The 16,509-nt window shown below is 65.8% G+C and overlaps 1 protein-coding gene across 3 annotated transcripts; it reads left to right on the plus strand.

Moving 5' to 3' along the window:
* Positions 1-928: 928 nt before the first annotated feature.
* On the plus strand, positions 929-16,431 carry SLC6A18 (solute carrier family 6 member 18). 3 transcript variants are annotated; one of them, XM_086675352.1, is made up of 13 exons: positions 929-1,131; positions 5,382-5,522; positions 6,245-6,382; positions 6,861-7,156; positions 8,577-8,687; positions 9,441-9,553; positions 10,810-10,938; positions 12,712-12,868; positions 13,342-13,546; positions 13,938-14,097; positions 15,185-15,347; positions 15,864-15,914; positions 16,170-16,431. In XM_086675352.1, exons 1-13 carry the CDS (start codon positions 972-974, stop codon positions 16,338-16,340), a joined length of 1,995 nt encoding a protein of 664 aa, XP_086531478.1. In that variant the 5' UTR covers positions 929-971; the 3' UTR covers positions 16,341-16,431. The 3 variants fall into 3 exon arrangements, with proteins under 3 accessions (XP_086531478.1, XP_086531486.1, XP_086531496.1); XM_086675370.1 differs by having other exon boundaries at positions 930-1,131; positions 6,975-7,156; XM_086675360.1 differs by lacking the exon at positions 15,864-15,914.
* Positions 16,432-16,509: the final 78 nt, after the last annotated feature.

Here is a 16,509-nt window from a genome sequence, read left to right on the forward strand (position 1 = left end):
CCCCCGTGCTGTGGGCGTCACACCATCCCACCCGCTGCCTGCGGTGCCGGTGGGCGCTGGGAAGCAAGAGAACCGCCTCCACCCCCGGCCCTGACCCCTGACACTCGCCCCCCTTGGGGAGTCCCTCTGGGACACGGGCGTGCAGGGGTGAGGTGGGCCTTCAGCTCGTGTGCTCGTCCCTGGAAGAGGGACATGTGCCACCGGCCAGAAGTTTGCACTCAGTCTCCGGAAAATGAACGTGGCTTAGGAGTGGACAGGACACCAGAGGCCACCTGTTCCCTCCCTGGACGTTTGTCCCCCGTCTGCACGAAGACCACGCTCTTCTGCGTGGTGAACGCACTGTGCACCTCCACGGCCACCGTGAGGAGGACAGCCTGGCGGTCGTGCCCCCGATGGGCCGCCTGAGGTCACGGCCGCGTGGCGCAGGCCCGCCCCCAGGTCCCACACGCGGGTGCCGCTCGCATAACCTTCTTGAGATGACGGTGCAGTGCAGAGGAGAGACGGGGCCGGGAAGGACCCTCAGGTGGCGGGCGTGTGCCGAGGTGACCGGTCAGCGTCCCACTGGGACTGGACAGGGTGTCTGCCATCGGGGGAAAGCGGGTGAGGGCGCGGGGCCTGGGCTCGGCCACTGCTCATGGCGACGTGTGAGGCTGCAACCGTGTCTCAATCAGTTGATGAGGAGGGCAACGATTTTCATAAAACAACCCACCGTGCCCCGGTGCTGGGGGCCTGCAGGTCCCCGACAGGGAGCAGGGAGCCCCTGCGGGCATGTTCTCGAGGTGGTGGCGCACCGGCCGGGCAGGAGCCGGGGGGCGGGGGGCGGGCAGAGGCCGTGGGGTCAGGGAGCAACCGCCCGAGTTAGAGCAGGAGCCCAGCCCGAGTTACCAATTAACTGGCTCCACTGGTTTTCCTTTAAATAACGCGGACGTGCGTGGGGTGTGAGGGGGACCGTGAGGGAGCGAGTGGCAGGCATGGCGTGCGCCCTGGGCCCAGACCCCCGCGGGGCCGGCGGCGGGCACGAGAGGCCCAGCTGGGACAACAGGCTGCAGTACGTCCTGAGTTGCATCGGCTTTGCCGTGGGCCTGGGCAACATCTGGAGGTTCCCGTACCTGTGCCAGACGTACGGGGGAGGTGAGCCGTGGGCTGGGCCTCCGGGCCCGTCCCCGGGGGGCATCCCGGCCCTCGAGGTCCAGTCCGAGGGCGTCTCGGCCTTACGGGACTAGGGGTGCTTTCTGCACACCGCCCTCCCCCGAGTTCCCCTGAGGTTTGCAGGTGCGCGCTGGTCGGGCCGCCTACCGCCCGTCCTTTGCACGGCCAGACCGCCCTCATCTCTTCCCAAGTCCGAGGTGGTGTCAGGCGACTGCCCTGTCACCCAGGGCCCTCGGGAGCTGACACGGAACGTCGCCCGGGCCAGGCTGGTCCTTTTCTGGGGTCCGACCTTGGGCCCCGTCTGGTTTTGGTGCCAGGTCAACTTGCCCTCAAGCCTCCTTCTGCACCTATAAGACCCGAGGGCCCCCAACAGTCCCACGGGGCAATCTTCCCGGGTCCCCCAGGCATCCAGTTGGCAATGTGGGGAGCGTCTCCTGCAGGGGAGATTCGTCAGCCCCCCCAGAAGAAACGGAAATCTGCACGGGTGACCCCACGCCGCCCTTTCCCGATGGGGAGTCGTCCTTCCCGCTTTCAAGGGCACACAGTGGCCCCCCTGGCAGCGGTAGACAGTGGTCAGGCCATGTGGGGGAATGTGGGTGGGGGTCTCCGGCAGCCGCGTGGCCGGGCCACTGTCTGGCGTGGCTTCCCTGTTTATGAGGATACTGCTTCTGGAAGGTTTATTAGTTTTGTTCTGATTACCAGAAGCTGGAAGAGACCCGTGTCCTGGAACCGCTGGCCCACAGGTGTTGGAGCTTCCATGGGGGCGGGGGCGGGGGCGGGCGGGCGCCTGAGAGTAGAGGCTCCTGGGCACGGATCACGCAAAGCCCGGGGCGGAAGACCGGCTGGCTCCCTAGGCCCCCGTGCAGCCCCGTGCGCCGTGTCGAGCCTACACAGACGGGAGCCCGTTGGCTCAGCGCTGCGACGTGCCAGGACCGTCCAGGGACGTACCTTCCGGAACCCTCATCGCCGCAGGTCATGCGCCGGGCTGCCTTCCCCGAGGGCTCAGGGTGTCTGAGTCCCCGGCACCTGGGCTCTAGGGGGTCCTGGTGTCCAAATGCTTCCTTTAGGCCCTATTTCCAGGTGTGAAAACTCTCGGTGAAATGTCGGGAAATACGTTTCAAAACTCCTACTTTTCCTGAACAAGGAACTCTCACGTGTGAGAATGCCCTATTTTGTCTCACTTTGGCCACTACTGAATATTTCGATAAGAAGATGTAAGTGATAAGCAGATAACAGATCACATTTTTATTTTGCGCGAACTCACGCTCCTGAGGGTGGATACTTTCTCTCTCATTAGTGATTATTCAGGTCTGTAAAGGGCAACATCGTCACAGAATTGAGCAAAACCCTGGGCGCACCTCCACGTGATTCTCTCACACCCACCCGGCTTCTTGGTGAGCGGTCAGCGCTTCCCAGAGAAAGGGACGTGGAACCCGCCAGTGGCCTCTTCGCGCACCTGCCGGGGTCTCGGGCTTCAGCCCAGGAACCCTTCTAACTGCGTCTGTGGCAACACAAGTGGGTCATCTCGTAAGCGGTCCAGGATTTCCGCACTGCCGTGTTCCGGACTTCCGTTTCCGGAGGCTCCATCCAGGCGACAGAACCTTGCCCGGAAAGTCACACGGAATTAATCACTGCGGTTGGCCGTCCCGTAGGGAGAGTCGCCATTCTCCTCTCTTGCACTGGCTTCTGTATTGGCTGTTGACCTCCCACGTGACCTTTACGGCCGGGTCGTCAACGCGCACGAGACTCTCAGGGCTTCGCAGGCGTCGGGTGGGGTCTGGACTGCGTGGGGAAGGATTTCCCCCTGGCAACACCGCGTCAACCCTCCACACAGACAGCACATCACTCTCCTGTCTTCTCCTCTGTCCCCTGGCCGTTCTCTCCATCCTGATCTGCTGATTCTCAGCGGTGTGGGGCTCTGAACGCAAGGGCCGTCTTTTCCTCCACCTGCTGAGCACGTGGGACGGGTACACGTCGCCTCCGGCACCCTCACGTGGTGATGGCACTGGTGATGCACGGGGCTCTCCCAGACGCCCCGCGTGGGCACGTGAAGTGTGGTCTCAGCGGCCCCGGAGACCGGCGGGGACGAGACAAGAAAAGTTCCCGCTTCTCTCGAGCTCGGACGGCGGACGCATGAGGGTGTTTGCCACACCAACCGGTTCTCCGAGACTCGGCAGAATTTAACCCATTTCCGCCGCATCTCCCTGAACTGAGCACAGACCCCTCAGGTCGAGGGCTCAGCCCACGGCACGGCCCCCAGCTCAGGATCGGACCTCAAGTGGCGGGTCCCCTGCTGACCCACAGCTCTTACCTGACTTTGCTACAAACTCAGGGCTGCGCCCAGCCCCACCTCAGGTTCACAGAACTGAGGAGAGCAGTTCGCTACTGTTACCAGATTTTTATAAGGAACACGGCTCAGGAGCCGCCAGACGGAAGGCGTGCACAGGGCCAGGTGTGGGGGTGACAGAGCTCCCGGCACAGCGCCCTCCCAAAACCGCCTGTGTTCACCGGCCTGGAAGCTCTCCAAACCGGGTGGCTCGGGGTCTCGTGGACATTCCGCTCGGAGGCACAGCCCACCGAATCGCCAGCCTGGAGGTCTGGTGGGGCTCGAGTCCCACTCCTCTAAGCACATGCTTGGGTCCTCCTGGGACCAGCAGCCATCCCCCGACAGGCGCGGTTTTCACCTAAGCCGCGGTCGGCACGCTCTCTGGGTAGGGCTTACATGCCCCTCACGCACAGAGATGCCCCCTCCTAACCGCACGGTCTCTGTAATCACAGACCTGCTCTGTTTCTTCTCCCCCAAGCACGGCAGACTCAGCTGCACCAGCTTAGCTACGAAGACAAGCTCCCCTCCCCACCCCTCCCTGGCCCTGCCCCTCCTAGGTTCTCCCTGCCGGCTGACCTCAGCCAGCCCCTGAGGCCCCGCCCCTCCCCGCCCCCGGCCCTGTCCCCACCCCCCCTCAGGTGCTCCCTGCCGGACTGACCTCAGCCAGCACCTGAGGCCCTGTCCCCTCCCCGCCCTCGGCCCTGTCCCCCCTTCCCAGGTGCTTCCTGCCGGACTGACCTCAGCCAGCCCCTGAGGCCCTGTCCCCTCCCCGCCCCTCCCCGGGGTGGCCACTGAGGCCGAGTGTCCTCAGAATTGTACTTTCCTGACCCTCCACCTGTTCGCTGCTACATGGACGACCCCAGCAAGCACTGTTTTGCCCCAAACACGGGAGCCCTGTGCAGAAGCTTATGTGGGCTGAGGGCTCTGTAGCCATGTAGCCCCGTCCGGGGCCCCAACTCCGTGCCAAAACGTCTGATGGCGACCCAAGAGAGGAGGGGGAGGCTGGCAGACGATGAGGGCAAGCCCGCGGCTCACGGGGGAGAGTCAGTCTCAGCCGAGCCAGGCAGACGCGGGGAGCACGGTCGCTGCCCTGCACCCATTTCGGCCAGTGCGGTTCCCTGGCGTTTCTGAGGCCCGTGCATGCAGGGGGGAGGAGTGGCTGTCAGTCCCGGAGCGTCTAAGGGCCAGTGTGTCCACGGACTGTGGTTACCTGGAAGAAAATGCGGCTCCCACCGTAGCGGGACCGGGACTCCCTCCCCCCGGCAGAATGAGAGCATCTCGGAGTCCAGCGGGATTCAGGGAACCGGCATCTCCCCACAGGAGCCCCCCCAGGCGACCAGGTCGGACCCCTCGGGGCTGTGGGCTCCAGGAGAGGCCGGGCGCCTCACTCCTCAACCCCGTGGCTTTTCCGCTCCTTCTACAGCTGGCTCACCACGTGGAAAGGCGTAGCTCCCCCAGCCACCCCAAGGGGTGCTCTTGGAGGCCCACCCCGTGTGGGTCCCCTTGGAGGCCTCTGGAGCCCCCGCCCCACACCTCCCGGCGCCCGGACAGGGAGCAGAGGCCCCGCTCGGCCCAAGGCGTGGAGAGACAGGTCCCAGCCCGTACTCAGGCGGGACGTCACCGTGCTCCAGCGCTCCCCCAAGAGCACGGAGCAGCCCCACGTCACAGGAGGGCCCGTAACGGGGGTTCGGGGCGTCCCCGTAAGGACAAGACTGCCCTTTGTGGCGGGAAACCCTCCGCCACAGCGTCACACGGTGGGACGTGTCGAGCAACTTCAAACGGTGGCAGAACCAGGGCCCGACGTGCGGGCCCGGGTCCCCTCTCAGGAGGCCGCGGGTACCTCTCCCCGAGCCCGAGGCCCCACCGGGCAGACAGTGACCCTCCGGCGACCACTGTGTCTTCGCAGGGGCCTTCCTCATCCCCTACCTCATCGCCCTGGTCCTCGAGGGAATCCCACTCTTCCACATCGAGCTGGCCATCGGCCAGCACCTGCGGACGGGCAGCGTCGGGGTGTGGAAGGCCGTGTCGCCCTACCTGGGCGGAGTGGGTAGGCTGCCCCCACCCCTGCCCCCCCGCCCGTAGCGGTTGGGAGGGCGGGAGACCGCGGGTCCCGCGGGAGCCCCGTGTCGGCTTGTCACGCCAGGCCATGCTTGGTGGCTTCACACCCGCCCCAAAGACGCCCTGACGTGATGGGGACGTGACGGGGCAGGACACGCACGCGGTGGCGCCCCTGTGAAGCTAGCTCCAGTCACGGTCTGAGGACGCCCATCCCAGGAGGCCGTTTTTTTCCCCCAAAGCCCAAGCGGGGACCCGGGTGCGGGGCGCCGTGTGGGGTGACCCCAGAGAGCGCGAGGAGGAGGCAGGCAGCGGGCTGTCCCCCGTCACGTGGGTGTGTGTCCCACAGGCGCCGAGCCCACACACACCCTGGGAGCTCCCGAGTGTCCGGGGAGGCCCCGGGCAGAGGAGAGGCCCGGGCCTGGGGTGCCTGTGAGGTGGGCGCTGCGGGGGGGGGGGGGGGGGCCGAGCGGCACCCCTGGGTCTGTGACGCGACACCCCCCGCCGGGTGGCTACGGTGGCCAGCGGAAGCGCAGACCGTAGCGCAGCTGAGGGCAGTGCCGCGCGGCCGTGGAAACGGCGTGTGGCCCCCGAGTGCGTGCGGCCAGAGGCAGGCCAGTGGCGGGGCGGGCGGCGGGAGGCCTTGGGGACGGCAGGGAGGAGGAGCGGGGTGGCCGGGACCCCGGCGAGGCGCCGACTGTCGCCCGTCCGCAGGGCTGGGCTGCCTCACCGTGTCCTTTCTGGTCAGCCTGTACTACAACAGCGTCCTGACGTGGGTGCTGTGGTATTTCCTCAACTCCTTCCAGAACCCGCTCCCCTGGGGCTCGTGCCCGCTGGACCTCAACCGCACAGGTAGTGCTGAGGGCTGGGAGGCTCAGTGCCCCGGCTCCCAGGGGCCCCGCACGGGCTCCCCGAAGCATCACATTTGAAATCCCGTTCTCACCCCACTGACTCCAACCCCTGATGGACCCGGGGCCCCCAGGGACCCCTGTACTCACAGCACAGCTTCGTGCTTGCCCGGAGGCGGGAGGGTGAGTGGCTGTCACCTCGGCTCTTGCTGACTTAAGTCCAGACCTGGGCCAAGCGCTCCGTCAGGGGAGAGCGTCAAAGCTGTCTTCCAGTTGGCTTGCCCAGCTGTGCAACCCCCCCTTCCCTTCCTGCCTCTGCTGATACTAACTTGAGTTCGGCACGTTCTGAACAAGGCCAGACTGGGCGGGGGGGGGGGGGGCAAGTTTGGGCCCCGGAGCTCCCCGGGTCAGCCCTCTAGGCCTCAGCTGGACACCCTGGGCAGCAGAGGGCACGGGTCTCACCTGCTGTGCCTGGTGCTCAGCCAGCAGCCCCAGGACAATGATCTACGAACTGCACCCCTGGGCGGAGGCCTGCAGAGCCCGGATCCAGGCCCGAGCCCCGTGGCCAGCCCTTGACGGGCCCTCCCGGGTTCCAGGGTTCGAGGCAGAGTGCCAGGCCAGCAGCCCCGTGAGCTACTTCTGGTACCGGCGGACGCTGAACATCACGGCCGACATCAGCGACAGCGGCTCCATCCAGTGGCGGCTGCTGGCCTGCTTGGCCGCGTCCTGGGCCGTCGTGTACCTGTGTGTCATCAGAGGCATCGAATCCACGGGGAAGGTGAGCCCCTGGGGCAGACCCCACTGCCCAGCTCCCTTCGGCTCAGTGTTTGCTGGGAGGGTGCAGATGTGAGGACCCTGCGCCGCTCTGTGAACGTGGCAGGTGTTTCGCTTTCTCCTTTTAACCTGTTCGGGTCTCTACGTGTCAGGTGTGTTTCTCGTCGACACACCCGGTTCGGGTCTTGCTTCTTTTCCTGGGCTGGCAGTCCCTGCCCTTGTTTGGCTGTTCAGACCATCTGCGTTCGGTGCGACTCTGAATCTGGTCTCAGCCCGCCATCCTGTGTCCCGCGGGTCCCCTCCCTTCTCCGTCCCCGCTTCTCCCGGTCCCCGGGTACTTCTGGTGATGCCCGTCCACGTCCTGTGCCAGCTTCTCGGCGGCGACCGTTCAGTCTCAGGGATGGATTCGGGGCTCGGCCATCAGTCCCTCTGGGAGCGATGCTGCCCACCGAGTGAGGCAGGGGCCCTCGCTCCCGCTGCACTGCCCCCTCCGCTTTCCCCCGACTGGCACACATTTCACAAACACTGCTGTGAGCAGCGGGTGCGTGGCTGGCACATTTGTGTTCAACAGCTTACCGTCTTGTAGCGATAGTTACGTGGTTCCTGAGCAGAGAGGACCCAGGGGGCCCCGGGCCCACGAGCCCACCTCGGGCGTGCACCCTCTCTTCTCCCGGGGCGCGGACAGGCCCGGGGCTTCACGCATCCCCCCTCACGACGCCAGCGACGCGGCTCCCGACACACAGCTGTGCCCTCTCACACAGATCCCGGCGTGTGCACGTGCCTGCACACTTACTCAGTCGGGTGTGAGCATTATAGTTGCTCTCACGTGAGCATCTTCATGACTTAGGGGACCGGAATGACTGAATTAGACCAAAGCAACCGTGAGGCCCAACCAGCCAGCCAGAAACTCCAAATGACCTTGCGGCAGACGCCCTAGAGAGGCACCCGGGCGACTCCCCAGTCAGTCTGTGCTCGGGGACCTGGGGGCGGTGGGGAGGGAAGACCGTCCGTCGTCTGCGGATTCCTTCTGTGTGGACCCCTGACCACACCTGACGGGGCCCTGGTCCTAGGCTGGGGAAAGGGGTGCGGGTGGGTGTGTGGTCCCTGCGAAGTGGCCACTTGTGGGCACCGGGGGGGGGGGCGGGGGAGGAGGGAGGCCCACCTGCCCCGTGGGGACCGTGCCCACCCACAGACACAAGGGCATATGTGAACCCACGTGTGACCGTCCCCGTGAGCCCCCAACCCTCAGAGACTGACTGGGGCCCACACCCCCAGGCCCCGGGCTGCTGGCCGCCTCCCCCCAGCCTGAATCCCGGATGAGAGACGGGAGCCTGGCCACTGAGGCGTTCACGTCACGTCTGCCTCTTAAAGGTTTTGTACCGAACAGATACCATTGCAAAGTCTAACGATTTTTTTCTCTTAAGGCAATTTATTTCACAGCCCTGTTCCCTTACCTGGTCCTGACAATCTTCCTTATCAGAGGACTCAGCCTGCCCGGGGCGGTCAAAGGGTTAACGTACCTGTTCACGCCAGATGTAAGTTGGTCTGAACTGAAGTCTGGGCTTCTGGAAACACCTGAGTCAGACCCAGAGCCCAGCCCAGCTCACTCCATCCCCTGGCCATGTGCATGGCCGTGAGCCACAGGCCAGGGCACCCGGGGCCGTGTGGGGGTGAGGGTGGGGGGGATGCTATGGGGTCTCAGGGAGGAGGGTAGGGTCAGAGTGCAGGGAGCAGACGGAGGGCTTGGTTCGTGACACGTGGACTTTGGTGCCTGAGGGATGTTGCGGGTGGGGTTCACAGGAGAAGCCGGCCGGGGCCCCAGACGTCCCACCCCTAGTGCCCAGACCCCCCACCTCCAAGGGCTTCTCCCGCTGAGTGCACCCCGCCAGGTAAAGGGCCGCAGCCCGCACCCTCCTAGACCACCCCACGCTCTGTGGGCCCCCGGCGTCCCCTGGGAGTTTCCGGGGGCCGCACAGGGTGTGGGCTCGGCCTGCCCGTCCCGTCCCCCGCAGCAGAAACACCAGGGAGCGCGTGCACGTGGAGCTGCCGGGGCCCTTCAGTCGCTCAGAGCCCCCACGTCTTCGAGGAGCAGAGGAAGCATGCCCGCGTCTTGTCACTGGGACCTCAGCCCTGAGAGGCCTGTCGGCCGCGTTCTCAGAGCCCGTGTGCCCCACGCAGATGGGAGCCGTGGGTTTATTTCACATGTCCCGTTTGGGACATCCGGGGCTGTGGGCTCCCCGGTCAGTGTGGCCTGTCTGCTGCACGACGGGGTCCCCCTGTCTTTCCAGGTGCGGATTCTCCAGAGCCCCCGCGTGTGGCTGGATGCAGCCACACAGATATTCTTTTCCCTGTCCCTGGCCTTCGGAGGACACATCGCTTTTGCGAGTTACAACCCGCACAGGTAGGGGCCGGACTCAGGGCGGGTTCCGGGCCTCCTGTCCCCAAGCTCCTGGGAGCAGCACAGAGCGCCCGCGTCGGGACACCCTGCGCAGGGGGAGGGTGAACTGCTGTGAACCTGTGATAAGAAGGGACTCGTGGGGATTCTACCAGCTACTCAGCCATCCCCTGAGGGCTGGGGTTAGGGCCCCTACGGCAGCTTCTGGCGTGTTCCGGAGGAAGAGCGCCGGATAATCAATCCCAGGGACAAGGCCGTAACGGAGGCTGACGCCAACGGGACCATGTATGTGTGCCATGCACAAGGCCAGAAAAGCAGAAACCCAGTGTGTGTCAGCCTCCCTGGTCACTGCTCACTCTCCCACCTCGTGGGGGAGACCCGAGCTGCTCGGTCACTAACGCACCATCCGCCGCGTCGTAAACCAGGCCACCTCCACACGAACATGGTTCTACGAGGAGGCCAGACCTCTCCCCTCAGAGGCGCAGGGGTGGGGATGCAGGTGCTGGGCCTGGGTGCTTCGCACGACTGCCCCTGACAAGTGACCGCCCCAGCCTGTTCCAAGGGGCTCGGGTGCTCTCTCACACGGAGACCATCTCAGCAAGGCTGCTCCATGGTGCCCTGTGTCATCCTCAGCGACCTGTGCCCAGGCCTTGGGGGCAGGGTGGGGGCTGAGGGCTTTAGCCAATCCACAGCCCTGAGCTGGGGTGGGTGCGTGGCAGGGAGGCTTTTGGGGTGGGGGTTAGCAGGGAGGGGGTCAGCGGGGAGGTGTGGTCAGGGAGGGGTCAGTGGGGAAGGGTCAGTGGGGAGGGGCTCAGTGGGGAGGTGTAGTCAGGGCGGGGGTCAATGGGGAGGGGTCAGTGGGAGGAATTAGCAGGGAGGTGTGGTCAGGGAGGGGTCAGTGAGGAAGGGTCAATGGGAAGGGGGTCAGTGGGAGGGGTTAGCAGGGAGGGGGTCAGTGGGAAGGGTCAGTGGGGAGGGGCTCAGCGGGGAGGTGTGGTCAGGGAGGGGTCAGTGGGAGGGGTTAGCAGGGAGGTGTGGTCAGAGAGGGGTCAGCAGGGAGGTGTGGTCAGGGAGGGGTCAGCAGGGTGGTGTGGGCAGGGAGGGGGTCAGTGGGGAGGGGTCCGAGCCAGTCCGGAGACCGTCGGGAACAGCGCCGGCGCTCAGGGCCGCCGGCATACCAGCTCCGTGTGCAGGGTGGGGCGTGGGGGGGTGTGTGCGTAGTGGCCCGGAGCACAGCGGCACAGTGTGCGTGTGTCCGCCAGGAACAACTGTGAGAAGGACGCAGTGATCATCTCCCTGGTCAACAGCCTGACCTCCCTCTACGCGTCCATTGCTATGTTTTCCGTTCTGGGATTCAAGGCGGCCAATGACCATGGGCGTTGCCTGGACAGGTGAGCACGGTGCCCGTGGTGGCTCTGAGGGCGAGGTGTCCGCGGAGCACAGGTCCCCACACTACCACTCTTATATCCCTAGGGAGTGAGGTGGAGAGTCCCCAGAAGCCCGCGTCCACCTGCAGCCTGGAATGTGACCTAATGCGGACGTGGGGTCTTTGGCAGATGTGGGTTAAGATGAGGTCATGACCCAGTGAGCGGGTTCCTCATGAGAGACAGGCAGGGGCATGCGTGTGTGTACACATGCGTGAACACGCACACGCAGGAGGCCATGGGATGAGAGAGACAGGGGTTGGAGGGACGCGGCCACAAGCCCAGGGACGCCTGGGGCACCAGGGGCTGGAAGAGGCGGGAAGGACCCTCCCCCGGAGCCTCAGGACGTAGCGCAGCCCTGCCCACACCCCTACCTGGGACTTCCGGCCTCAGAGCTGGGGGAGGATGAATGTTGCTTCGAGGCCGTCTGTGGTCATTTGCCACAACAGCCCAGGACATGGAGGCGGTCGGGATGGCCTCACATTTGGAGCTACTGCATCGATGGCCCAGCTGTGCCAAGACGGCTGATTCTAGCTTGCAGACGGCGGTGGCTCACCCGCCAGAAACCAGAGCGGAGCAGAGGCACACCCTGTACCAGCTGCCAAGCGCCCACAGCGCCCAGAGTGGCCCCATGACCAGGCCCCTGTCCACAGCGCCACCTGTTCTGACCACGCTCGGGCCACGCTGAGGGCAGAGGGGGAGACAGAGCAGCTGTGCCACGGGCAGCCTGAGCTTGGGCACAGCGGGGTGCGTGCACCCTGCGGAATGTTCCAGAGGCTGCAGCGCCCACACGGTGAACAGCGTGACCCCCAGTGGGGGCCGGGGGGGGGGGTCAGTACTTCCAGCTGTTTCCACGGAGCACTGTGAACGAGTGTCGGTCCGTGGACACTGCCCAGGGTGGCGGCAGTGACTCCGGCAGGGCTGACGAGGCTCCCCTGTGCGCCCCGGCTCGGCCGCCTGGCACGTGGGACACCAGACTGCACTCGAGCGCCGCACTCGGGGGACACTTTATTTATTTATTTTTTTTTTTAATTTTTTTTTCAACGTTTATTTATTTTTGGGACAGAGAGAGACAGAGCATGAACGGGGGAGGGGCAGAGAGAGAGGGGGACACAGAATCGGAAACAGGCTCCAGGCTCTGAGCCATCAGCCCAGAGCCGGACGCGGGGCTCGAACTCACAGACCGCGAGATCGTGACCTGGCTGAAGTCGGACGCTTAACCGACTGCGCCACCCAGGCGCCCCTCGGGGGACACTTTAAATAGCAAATCACCGGCAAAGAGCACAAAAGCGCGATCACGACGGCGCTGAGCGGACTGTGAAGGTGTTCGTGGAAGGCAGGGCGTCGGTGCAATTCTGGGCCCGGCCACTGCCAACCCCAGAAGCAGCACCGGTCCTAACGTCAGGGTCACGGACGCACACAGCAAGTGGGCAGATCGAAACGCCCGGGGACGCCTACCGGCCTGTGCGTGAGCCGCCAGCCTTGAAAACAGGGAGCGACTGACGGAGGCAGCAGGCGGCCGGAAAGCAGGGGCCCCGGTTCTTCCTGAAACACTTCCAGGGCGCCGCCCCGGGGCCCAGGTCGAGGAGGCCAGCGTGCTGCCACCACCCCACTGTGGCCCTCGGGGAGCGTCCCCGCAGGCCCGGTCCCTCAGCACCCCCTGCGAGTGCTGCTGTCCTCCCGGGTGCTTCCGGGGTGCAGGGCGCCCAGCCCATCGTGCGCCGGCCTCTGTCTCTGCAGAAACATCCTCCGGCTCATCAACGCATTCGAGCTCCCGGACCAGAGCGTCAACAGGGACGACTATGCTGCCGTCCTCACGCACCTGAACGCCACCCAGCCCGAGAGGGTGGCCCGGCTCTGCCTGGAGACCTGCCGCCTGGAAGACTTTCTGGACAAGGTACCCGAGGGGCCGCAAACCTTCTCCACAGGCCTGGCCCAGACCGGCCTGAGGGCTGTGGATAAAGGACACTGGGCCGACCCCGTGCCTCGGCCAGGCTTGGCTTCCAGAGCGCCTGTGGCCTCAGATGCAGTGTGTCTGGCGGGGGCAGCAGGCTGGGGTGGGCCGGCCCGGGACACCGGCTGCTGCTGGTGCGCAGAGCCCGGGTCACGCGGGTGGGGCAGCAGGCTGGGGTGGGCCATCAGAAGGCGGGTTCTCGGGGCAGCTGACGGGCACCTGAGCCCAACGTCCCGGGGCCCGCGGTCACCCGCTGGCTGCGAGGTGTTAAAGGGGAAGAGGTTCTGTCCCCTCAGGGGCACAGCTGTGGCTGGTCCTGCGGCCAGAAAGGGTGGGGCCCCTGCTTTCCCCTTGGGGAGGGGTTGTCGGTCACCACGGTGTGTCACCTGGGTCTTGCTGGCGCACGTGCATTGCAGAGCGCCTCCGGCACGGGGCTGGCCTTCATCATCTTCACGGAAGCCATCCTCCACATGCCGGGGGCCCCCGGCTGGGCCGTGCTCTTCTTTGGGATGCTGTTCACCTTGGGCCTGTCGTCCATGTTCGGGAACATGGAGAGCATCATTACGCCACTCCTGGATATGGGGGTCACGCACAGATTCATCCCCAAGGAGGTCCTGACTGGTGAGTGGACGGGCCCATCCCCCGTCCTCCCACCCGCCGTCCTGATACCCTTCGTCCACGAAGGCTCTGGGGCTGAGGCCTGGTCCCGGGGGAAGGCTGGGTCTGGCTCATCACCCCTCGGGGCTGGTCTCGGTGGCTCTCTCCCTGACCCAACAGCCCACGAGGGCCAGCACAGGAGAGCAGGGGGCCGGGCAGGCGCAGACCGGCCCCCCCACCCCTGACCGGCCCCAGCACTGCTCACCGACGCCAAGCCGCCATCCCGTGCCCTCCTGTCTCTGGCCACGGCGCAGGGCGGCGGCGGGAGGAGCGGACGAGGAGAGGGGGCGCACGGGCCGGGGCGGGGGCCGCGGAGGCCGGGTGCCGCTCAGACCGTGGGGCCCCGTTCCCCCAGGGCTGGCCTGCCTGGTCTGCTTCCTCTCGGCGATCTGCTTCACGCTGCAGTCGGGAAACTACTGGCTGGAGATTTTCGACAACTACGCTGCGCCTCTGAACCTCATGGTCTTTGCGTTCTTTGAAGTGGTCGGGGTGGCTTACGTTTATGGGGTGCAGCGGTGAGTGAGCCGCCCCTCGGGGCCCCGCCCTCTGCTCCCTGCGCCCCTGAGGGTACGGCGTCCGGGCATCCAGCAACTGGTCTCCCGGGCAGCACAGGACGGGGCGGGACCGCCTGAGCCTCTCCCCAAAACAAACGGGGCGGCTCCCAGAGCTCCCAAGAAGCGCCCTGGGGGCTCTACTCCCCCTGGCTGTGCGACCTTCAACCTTCTGCGGGGGGGCGGTGGTGGTGGCAAGATGGCTGGTCTCCAACCAGGCAGGGCAGGTTGCTAAGGTCGCCCCCATCCCAGAGGCCTCTGAGAACGCCCCTCTCGGTCCCACCCATCCCGCCCGTGTCGGCCCACTGCACACCTGCTCTCACACCTGTCACACCTGTCCCCACATCCGTGCCCATCTGTCCCACTTGGACTCACACCTGTCCCACTTGTGCTCACACATGTACTCACACCTATACTCACACCTGTCAGTCTCACCTGTCACACACCTGCTGCCCCAACCATGGCCCTGCTCAGATGGTCCCAGCAGTTGTGACCTCTGTCTTTGTTCCTCAAGGGGTCCCGGGAGGCCCTGCATGCCAGGGCCTTCATCGCTACTCTGTGGGTACAGGGCCCAGAGGTCTCGTCCCAAGGAGGGACGCTGGCCACCTAGAGAGGCAGGAGCGGGGCTGGCCCACAACATGGGGAGACACGGTGAGCCCTGGGTACAACCAGCCATGGGGTCTCAGGACGGCTGGGGCCCGTCGGGGCTCCACTGCCCACACTGTCTTTTGGCAGCTGGAGCCTCCCTGAGGGGGAGGTCCACGGGGCCTGCCCGGGGCAACTTACTAGGGCCCGGGCCGGCCTCCTCCTTGGGGTTGGCAGAGGCTGGGAGGCCCCAGGAGGCCCGCCTGTCCAGCCCTCTCCCCCGATCGATCTGATTGCTCGGACCTTTTCCACGCAGGCCTGGGGGGGTGGGGTGAGTCCCCGCCAGGACCCGAGAGTGCTGCCCCAGCTGGCGGCGGCTCAGAAAGTTCAGCGCGGAGGTGGGGGACGGCCCCGTGGGCCACATCTCAGTGGCCCTGTGAGCCCGAGCCCGGTGTCCCTGTGGCAGGTTCAGCGATGACGTAGAGAGCATGACGGGGAGGCGGCCCGGCCTCTACTGGCAGGTGACCTGGAAGGTTGTCAGCCCGCTGCTACTGCTCACCATCTTTGTGGCCTACGTTGCCACCCTGGCCCGGACGCCGCTCAGCTACAAGGCCTGGGACGCCCAATACGTACGTCCTCTGGGGGGCCTGGCCCGGCCCTTCCCCAGTGCTGCCCTGCGTGACCCTGTGGGCCGCCTTTGCCGAGACCCTAGGCCGCCGGAACTCCAGCATCAGAGCTGACTCCGGCAGGGGCCGTGGGCCCCGGTCAGTGGTGGGGGGACCAGAGCAACCCTCAGATCCTGGAGCGGCTCACGCAGGGACGTGGCCTCGAGCCACCCCTCGCACACACCTTGGGGCTGGCCCATGGATGCCCACTCCTGGTCCGAGTTGAAGGAAGGTGTGCAGGATGCGTGTTGCTGAGCTGCCACCAAGCCACGTGAGGACAGGAGCATAGGTCACTCCCTGGGGCCAGCCCTTGTCCCCTGGGCTGCACTCGGAGCTGTGACGCCCTGACCGGCCGCCACCTCTGGCCCCTCAAAACTTCGTCTGTGCTGCAGCGTCTTCTCCCCAGTGTGACATTGCCAGACACTGCAGAAGGAGCAGTGGCACATTTGTCAAGAATTTTCACGAATTTTGCCCTATCAGATTCACACGCTAGTGCCTCACGTTGGCCTCAAAAGAGGTGCCTCAAGTCAGGTGGGCGGTGTTGCCCCGCCTTACAGAGAAGGGAGCGGGGGGCGGGGGGGTACAGGGTCCGCCCGCGTCCAGCAGGTCAGGCTGGAGCAGCCCCTCAGGCCGGTGGGAGGCTCTCTGCAGGGCACAGTGTCCCGAACCCCAGACCCCCAATCCCCACGAAGCTTCAGGGCCCCGTACCGCTCCCCCTCCCCTGGAGAAGAGGCAGGGTGAGGCCGCCCCACACCGCTCAGTCACCGTGGCCGCGTGTCCCTCTAGGTGCGGTTCCCGTCTCGACAGGAGAAGTCCTACCCGGGCTGGGTGCAGGCCGCCTGTGTCCTCCTGTGCTTCCTGCCTATACTGTGGGTCCCGGCCGTGGCACTGGCCCAGCTGCTCGCTGCACACAGACGGAAGAAGGACACGGGGCGGGACAGGTGCCCGAAGCTGTAGGGCGGAGGGGCCTGCTGAGGGCTGGGCAGGGGGTGGCGGGGAGGGCCAGCCCGTGTGCCACGTGCTCACATTACACCTGCCCCCATCCTGAGGCCTGTGGTTGCTGCTTCCCAACACCGTCGCGCTCCCCAGACCCTGCTCTGGGTACAGCCTGCCTCCATCCCCATGG

This window comes from Puma concolor, chromosome A1, assembly GCF_028749965.1.
Source record: "Puma concolor isolate L17-30 chromosome A1, mPumCon1.1.hap2, whole genome shotgun sequence".
Taxonomy (NCBI): Eukaryota; Metazoa; Chordata; class Mammalia; order Carnivora; family Felidae; genus Puma; species Puma concolor.